This window comes from Macadamia integrifolia, chromosome 12 (genome assembly GCF_013358625.1).
Source record: "Macadamia integrifolia cultivar HAES 741 chromosome 12, SCU_Mint_v3, whole genome shotgun sequence".
Taxonomy (NCBI): domain Eukaryota; kingdom Viridiplantae; phylum Streptophyta; class Magnoliopsida; order Proteales; family Proteaceae; genus Macadamia; species Macadamia integrifolia.
Window position 1 is genome coordinate 13056268 of NC_056568.1, and position 9162 is coordinate 13065429.

General features: G+C 37.8%; 1 protein-coding gene across 1 annotated transcript; it reads right to left on the bottom strand.

Annotated features, from left to right (window-relative positions):
• Positions 1-158: 158 nt before the first annotated feature.
• Positions 159-8146, bottom strand: LOC122058056 (protein disulfide isomerase-like 1-4). Its single transcript, XM_042620476.1, has 12 exons — positions 7485-8146; positions 5999-6128; positions 5043-5208; positions 4835-4953; positions 4665-4745; positions 4259-4345; positions 4074-4148; positions 3834-3902; positions 3665-3745; positions 3422-3556; positions 624-680; positions 159-518 (listed from the first exon to the last, which is right to left on the bottom strand). Exons 1-12 carry the CDS (start codon positions 8030-8032, stop codon positions 348-350), a joined length of 1719 nt encoding a protein of 572 aa, XP_042476410.1. The 5' UTR covers positions 8033-8146; the 3' UTR covers positions 159-347.
• Positions 8147-9162: the final 1016 nt, after the last annotated feature.

Here is a 9162-nt window from a genome sequence, read left to right on the forward strand (position 1 = left end):
AATAAAGACACAGTATCTCTCCTATTACCTTTAAAGAACATAAACAACTGATACTACTGAAGACAGCAGATTTCTCACTCTCATTCTCTATATGCTTTGTTTTCCTACCATGTTAAGATAACAAAATTTAGTTTCATACGAATCAGAAGATGAAAAAATAAAAATAAAAAATATGAACTCTTATTGCAATTTCTCTAGGGAGAAATATGATTGTCAAAACTTGATACATTAAAAACTAAATTATGTCTACCCACTGTCTCACTACTTTCACAGATGTGTACTACTCTTCCCTGTCTATCTAATTCTAACCTGATAAATAAGTAGGCATAACCCCCGTTGAATTAGAATTACAATTCATCCTTCATGTCATTAGAGCTGCTCTCCTTCTCGCTTCCACTTGCATCAGCACTATCAGATTTTAGAGTGTCAGCTGGCTTCTGGAGCTTGAAAGGAACCGATGCATGCTTCTTGATGAATTTATAGAATGCCACCACTGTCCTATCAGTGTCAACAGTAATCTGCTTGAACAAAGAAACCATATGTTGTCATTACACAAATTCTAGGATACGTTTTAGTTCAGTACTGAAGAAAAAAAAGAAGTTTAAGTCATTAGCTCAGTTTACCGGATCAAAACTCTTATTTCCTGCCGGGAAAAAGAGAAGTGTGGGGAACCCATCAGACTGCAAAAGCAAATCAGAAAGATTTTTAGTTAACAAAAAAAAATAAAATTCGCTTCCCTTGCTTCCCTCATGCAAGTTTTCACCTCTTAAACAATCAGATGAGGGTCATCAATCATGATGGTAAGTCTAGGGTACTCTTGCAAAATGCCAGTACAAGATTAGCTATGCACTCTATGGATTTCAATCAGAAAAGGCAGCAAGTAATGTAAGTCATGAATGTGTCCAAAACAGAAGACTAACCAAATCCAACATGCCCAATTATGGTCAAGTTGAATCATTAGGAAGTTAAAAACAAATAAGATGAGTTAAAACAGGTCCAGATTCAATGACAGTGCCCTCAATGCAAGGTGTCAACTTCTACCAATCAGATTAGCGTTGAAATGGTACTCATGCTAAATCACAATAAAAGGTCGGATAAGCATCTTATGTAGATTCCATAGTGACACCCAAAAGCTGCACTCATGTGACTTACCTTCAAAGAATCAAAACCAAAAACATCAAACAACCCAAATAAAGGATGGAATGTCTGAGATATATCACAAAATTACCATGACTTGAATAGGAGAAATACAAGTGGGGAAGAATCAATCAAAAGAACGAACATCTTCAATCATTTTTTGTGTCACCAATGGTGCTGGTGCACCTTTGCCTTGCTTCGCTAACACAAAGAAGGTCCAATTCAAATGAGATTGATGGGCACATCCACGTGTACCAGCGGCGTAGGCGCAAGACCCAGCCACGTGTGCATTCTATTTGGCTGGAAGAAAGTCTCATAAAAGGAAACTAGAAGAAGGAAGAAGGAAGAAGGAAGAAGGAAGAAAGAAGGAGAATGAATCGAACCAGCCTTCCCAGCGTTGGGTTTGACCCTCTCTCCTCCCAATCGATCGTATTTTGTGGCCCCCACCAGATCTTTTTACTTTAGTAGTTGTTACTCTATTTTATCTTCTTATTTAGTTGTTTAGAATAATTGGGAAACTTAATTATCCTATTGTTCTTTTTTTTAGAAAGTTTCTTTATTTATGAAATATTGTTCCTAGGTTAATTTTTTTTTTTCTTTAGTAATTTTCCCCTTATTTATGTAAGGCCATTGGCCACAGTTTCAATTAATGAAGATTACTAAAAGCAAAAGACAGCCCCCAAACCCCCCACGATTTCTCTCTCTCACTGCCCTCTCCCTCTTCTGGTCTCTCACTCTCACCCCTTCTCTCTTTCTTGCTATTCTCTCTCATCTCATCTCTCTCTTTCACTGTCTCTGTCCTTCTCGGTTGAAGACTATCTCGATCGTATAAGCTCCATCTGAACTGCCACTGAACACTTCACCAACAAACTGGGTTTTCTTCATCAATTAAAGTGGATTGTGCCTCTGTTTTTGGAAGACTTTGGCTTCTTCTTTTCTTCTCAGATCTGGACAGCACTAAGGTAAGTAAATCCCCTCCCCATTCCACCTCCATTGACTCCTATATTATTTTCCATTCCCCCCCCCCACTGAAATCTGTAAATTGCTCTTTGTTTTCAAGCCATTTATTTTCTGTTATCCTTAAAAAAAATCCCTGCTGTTTTACCTTACTAGCTGGCTGATTTTAGAGAACTGTATGGATTGCTTATCATGCTTGGTGTCTTGATTGATTTGTGCTAAACCTAGTATATGCATGCTGCCATGTTCCCTTCCACATATCTCCATTTGAAGCTTAAGTAGTTCAAGTGTTTTTCTGCTTAGATTATTATTGTTCATTGCTGCACTGCTAATTAGCCCCTTATTTTGCATGTTGAATCTGTATTATTGCTGAGCTCAATTGAATCTGACCCAATCCAAACCCTATTGAGTTTATCCCGTTCTAGTTGAGTAATCCCTGTGGGAAACCTAGTCGTCTAGGCATCCCCCACTACATCAGAGATACTCTTTTTTGGATGGATGAGATGGGCCTTCTATTAAGTTTATAGAACCATCAAATTTACCATCAGAAATGGTCATGCCAATAAAAGGTGGGACAATGGTATTAAGTGATTATAATCTGAAGTTAAGAATTAACAGTTCACATGGTGCTGTGGAGGTGCACTCGTTTTACTGAAAAATGATAGTAACAAAAAGAATAAAATACAAAATGTAACATCCATAAAGTAAAACCTGCGAGTGAAAATGTTTGGAAAAGACACAATAGCAAGGTGATGAATTGCAGTCCATTTCCAACCTTGTAATTTCATGGGTTCTGACTAATAGCAGCCCACATATTAAGGCCATTGTCAATGGATAACTACTCCAAGTAGTGGGAACCTCGTAGGGCCCCAACCCACCTACTCGAGTCTTTTATGGATATGCAGGAAGGGGTGCACCAAGGTGTGTGTAGGGGGTGTTAGTTCAGGAGAATGGATTTCTCGTCAAGTCAGTATCATTAAATGGCATATTCTTGGAAGGGAGAGGGTTCTCTGAGCAAGCAGCAGAGGTGAAGCGCACACCAATGAGGTGCAACAAAACAGTATCATACATAAGAGGGCAGTGAGGTCATTTCAAGTGAGGTGCTACCGTACCCTACACTGGCGGCTCAAAGTATCTTTCCCCTTTGGTAGATCAATAACACAATCCTAAGCATCGAGTTGAAATCAAGGATAGGATAGATATCAGGATGTTACTCATCCCAATTGAATTAGGAAATAAAAACGATAATACAGAGATGCAAATATAGTTTTAAGGACTCTCTTCTACCAATTTCAAGCCTGTTATAAATTAAGTTCATGATAAAGACCTTTGCCCTTGGGTGCTCATTTGTGGTTCCATCCATCTTGGCAATGACAATAGAATCAATGCCCCGCAGATGCTTGGCAAGTTTGTTGTAAATAGGCTCCAGTGCTTGGCAGTGCCCACACCACGGTGCATAGATCTGGGACATAGCCAGAAATCAATATCATGCCAATTAAAATAGAACATTGAGAAAAGAAAAGGGAATTTAAAAGGATTTCCAGATTTAGCCATGCAGGCAGATTACTACCTCAAGGAGAACGTCCTTTGACTCATCCAACACAATCTCGTCAAAGTTATTTCCGACTACTATCTTCACAGCTCCATCATTCTGACCCAATATACAGATGAAACAAAGTAGTCACACAGAGATGACATGGAATTTAAGCACAAAAACAACAAAAAATAAATAAACTTACAGTCTCAGGAATTGGATCTGACTTATAGAAAGGCTTAAGCTTGTCTTCCAGGAAATCCTCCCCAAATGCCTGACAGACAACAGAAGTATATTACAGCTGTAAAAGATTTCAGATCAAGTATCTTCCAAATTTAGATGCCAATTGTCAATTGGGTTCTAAGTATTACAGCACAACCATTTAGACGTGCAACAAATATATATATGGGAGGGGAAAGGATATAAAGTATTCAAGTGTTTCAACCTTAATATGGTCAAAGGTCACTTCATCATCAAATACAAACTTCTTAGCATCATCATTTCCGGTGTATGCAAGAACCTGCGGACAATGAAATGTCTACAGTTGTTAATCTCCAGATTTTGCATCCTTGGCATTTGCTTTCATTAATATATTAAAGCAATCAAGGTAAAGAAAGAAGATAAAGTTACATGTGGACCATCTCCAGTAACACCAAAGAATTCTGAAACCGGTTTCCCAACATCTTCATTGTCCATTTCAACATAGACGAAGATAAGCTGCAGTGAATCAAAAACATCTGAATGAATTCTAGGCTAGACATTTAAGTTTTGTCTGATAGAAAGCAGAATATAACATCAACGTCACAGTTGTGATTGACATGCAAACATGTTAGACAATTCCCTGATCAACTCGGTACTCAGTTCGTTATATTGGTTGGACATGTTCTAATTTCCAAATACTCAATCAGAATACCAGTCTAGAGAAAAATCAAATCTAAATGCCGACTTGAAATCTGTCCAGGGCCACAAACTGATATTAAGAGTAAACAACAGTGACAAGGAGAATGAATTCTCCAAGAACTTAGTCTAAGGTTACCTTCCCCTTGAAAAGTTTTGCTGCCTCCTGAAATATTGGAACAACCTTCTCTGAACCCTTTGAAGTGGCAAACAGCAAGAGCTGATAGTAAAAAACAATTGACATGTCAAAACCATGGGAACAAATATCCACCTATCCCATAAGGTATTGCATATTTGAGATCAGATTACCTGTTTCTTTATTGGACTTTCAAAAATCAGGGAAGCACTTTCCCTAGTAAAAGTGGTCACTAAAGGAAGCTTGTTAGCAAACACGAACTCAGCTATCCCAGATTTGGTAAATTGTCCATCTGCAGAAATAAAAATCCAAGCACTAATGATTTTGACAATCAATTATTTCAGAGCATATAACCCATGCAAAGACATCAACGGGGCTAACCAAAGGGGCTTAGTTTCTCTGCCTCTTTCTTCAGCAACACCAGTGCAGGACGTTTAACTTTAGGGTCAATGTGGAACAGCTTCGCCACGTCAGGATTGACAGTTTGGTAGAAGTTAACATCATCTTCGAGTCTTGATGCAGCAGAAAGCTCATTACTTTCAGGACCCTAATGTTATTTGAGAAATCGAGTTGATAAGAGACCAAGGATCGTGCCAGAAGATGGGAAATACAGTTACATGATTGAGATGATGTAATCAGTAAATGGCAACCAAATGAATGTTCATGATCTCAAAATTGGAAATCAACCTTTGATTTAAGACTTAATTCATCAGCTCACTCACTGAGCAGTTTGTGGCTCTTATAACTTCACTGTCCAACTGAACTCAGAGAAACTCCATTTGAATAAAAAAGTTCCAAAAGTTTGAGTAAACAAACTGATTAAAAAAAATATCCATATCCAATTCAACTGAAATTATATGTAATTCATTCCTGCAGATGGAGGAAGGCAGCTGTTGTTTTTAGAAGAAAAAGAGGTTTAATGTATCACTTTTACTGATGGAAATGCCATGGTAACAGAAGCGGTCAAATTGAGTTTTAAAATGCCTGTAATGTTATACAGTTTAAGTGATGGCATTGAAGGGACAGATCTAGAGTCTGTTTCTAACAAATAGCATGCAGTTTCATCAGGACTAAAGCTTTCAAATCTAATAAAGAAACTATTAAACCAAGATAAAATCTAACGAATATATGGATATCGAAGCATTTTTCATAAAATCAACATAATCCTAATATGAGATAACCAGTCCAGTAATGGATAACTAGAAACTAGGTGGAAAAACATTCTTCAAAAGCACAGGAATAAAAGAAAAAGGAATAAATTTGAGCAATATTGAACGTTGTAAAACTACACCATCGTTTTCTGCTAGCAGAAAACTAAAAGAAGAAAAAGTACATACCACAAGAGAATCAAGAAAAGCCAAAACCAATTTATCTTCAGCATTCAATATCTGTTCTGCATCCTCCGTCGTGGTTAAGTTGTTAATACCAGGTCCAGTCTTCTTCTTAATCCAAGTCACAATAGCATCTCTGTAGAATGAATTGAACTATCAGCCTTCACCATATATGTGTATTTGTGAAACAAACTATCCATCTTCACTAAGACCAGGTCTCACATAGGACAACAAGCAACTATTCATACTTCCCCAGTCTCAGAATATCAACTCAAAGATTGACATAACAACCAAACAAGGTTTGCCTCAAAAAAATTTTAAAATCTATAACAACCAAGGAAACTAAAAACAAAACATGAATCAAGTACTAAAAGAAGCAGTAAAAGAAAAGGCATACTCAGTGCACAAGGCTCCTACCATTGCGAGGTCTGGGGAGGGTCATAATGTACACAACCTTAATCCCGCTTCTCCGCGAACCTGACTCGAACCCACAACCACTAGGTCGCAATGGAGCAACCTTACCGTTGCGCCAACAAACTTATAATTTTATGAAAAAATAGCTTACATCAAATACAATTTTGAAGATCTAAGATACAGATCACAAAATTACCATGATAGTGTTTCTCAATTAAAGAAACTGAGGAGAACAATCATGCATGCAAAAGCCCTCAAAGACCATGTGTCAGTTGCTCGCAGTGATAATAGCCTCTAAATGTGTAAACAGCCCCTTCTCCCAAATGATATTAGACCTTTCACCAAACCAAAAAATTGACTGGTAGCCGGAGATCTAAATCTTTTTTTCATTCCCTCCCTTTTTTATATGGGGGGGTGGTGGGGAGGAGGGATATACTGTTCAGTGGGCAACCCAAAATCAAATTCCTAATTATGTCATAAGTATTCTGACAGAAAAATTGCACAAACAGATGAAGTTGTAAGGAACATATACTATATATCCACACCAATAATATAAATAAAATTTAAGATAAATATTAACATGGGTATGTCCAACAGTTGCTTACGATCAACACTGTCCAACTTCCCCCCCCCCCCCCCAAAAAAAAATATTTCTAACAAGTAATAACTAATAAAATGTCTTTTCCTCAAGCTACAAGAGGCGTACTGTACAATATTAATAATGATAAATATAATTATAATAATTATACAAATTATTATTATTGTTTAATTGGATGTCCATCCTGATTCCATGGACAGTAAATTTGATAATACAAAATTGCGAAAAATGAAACTGTTGAGTCTCGATCATGAAATCAGTGGTCAAATTGAAAACGATTTTGTTCTCTTTGATGCTAGTAGGAACATTGACGAGCCACAAAAGAACAAGTAGTTAGATAATAGCCCAGAAGCTGACCTTAAGCAAGCCTATTTTCGATTAAACAAAACTCGTTACTTCAACCACAGTAGCCTATATAATCTGAATTGAAATTAATACCTAAATTAAGCAAAAAGATAACAAAGAAATCAACGTTATTACTTGGTTCTCTGGCCCGGGTAAGGCTTGTGAACTCCATCAATGAAGAAGAACAAGGTCGGAAACCCCTGCACTTCATACTTCTCAGCCAATTCATTCTCCTCAGTCGCGTCCACCTTGGCAAGTGCCGCCACTCCCTTCAACTCCGTTGCAGCTCCGGCGTACTCCGGGGTAAGAGCTTGGCAATGTCCACACCACGGGGCGTAGAATTCAACCATCACGTACCGATTATTCTCCAAAAAATCACTGAAGTTCCCCTCTTTCAGCACTACGACATCCTTCTCGTCTACCTCTGGTTGCGAATACGACTCGTGATCGGAATATGAACCATCAAAATCATCAAAATTGTCGAAATCTTCATCACCATCATCGCTGGGGAAGTCTGGATCTGAAGCAGAATGGTTATCGATGGGACTTTTTTCCTCATCTTCCTCGAGGAAACTAAGATCTTCGTCGAGATCTTCGTCTTTCTTAGATTCAGACGCAGAGCAGATGCCACTGAAGATCAGAAGCGCTAAGATGCAAAGAAAGAGTAGGAATCGAGTCGCCATTGCTACTCGGATTTCGGACAGAGCCGGGGAGGGTGAGACTGTGAGAATGAGATTTTGAGGGTTTTAAGCCAAGATCTTAGATTTGAGCCTCTGACACGGAGAACCGGAGAACACACTGTTCACGATCTTACAGTAGGAGTTGGGAGTTGGTCCCACGAGTCCCGCCCTTCGGAAAAGACAAACTGCCACGTTGGCTTCATTACGTGGCTCATAGTGATTCGAAAGCTGATGATGTGTCACACAATGGACCAATGATGTGCTTCCTCGTGTCATAATGAAGTCATTTCTGAGTGAAGCTTACGAATTCCTCTCATCCAATTTTTTTTTTTTTTTTTTTAATAAAACAATTTTGGTATGCATTCTTGAATAGATTATAGGGATAGAATGCATTCTAAAATCTAATTCTTTTTTATTTTTATATTTTAAAATATGATCTTGACTAAATATCTATTTTAAAAATACATATCAAACACATCTTAGATATTATGAAGAAAAATATTGTATTTGGTTTGAGTAAGAAAGATAGAAATGAGAGTCAAAACGTTTATAAATGGTTATAATATCTCAAATCAAAACTAATAGATAAGCGGTACAATTATCAATGCTTAAACAGCTTTGATTAAATTGTTTCCATTAAACAAATTTATCACTCAAGGTGACCAAAGCATGGGATGCGGGAAAATAAAATATGTCAAGCATCCAATGGAGGAGAATCAAACAAACAACCTCTCCCTTCAATTTAAATTAATGGTCGAATGCAACGGGCTGGTTGGCAGCCACCGCGACACCAAGAGACAGTTTCCCCAAATGGAAATTTTTATTTTTCAATTTTTTGGTGGATATGCTATCGCTAAAAGATAAGAGTGGCTTACTACCAGCTAATTCCCCATAACTGATTAGTCTCTTTTTGGTAGAGTTGTTGTAGCCTGGTAGAAGGAAGGCAATATTGGGCTTCTTCTTTGGGCTTTCAGTAACCAATACAAAACTATCATATTAGTTTATTGCATTCAGCTTTGGGCTTCCCATCAACTAAGGTATCGGTAATGGATCTGCGGAATCGACGGATTTATCAGTTTTCGCCTTGATCGATATCGATAACTGACTTATGCCGGTCTTTTTTTTTTTTGTTG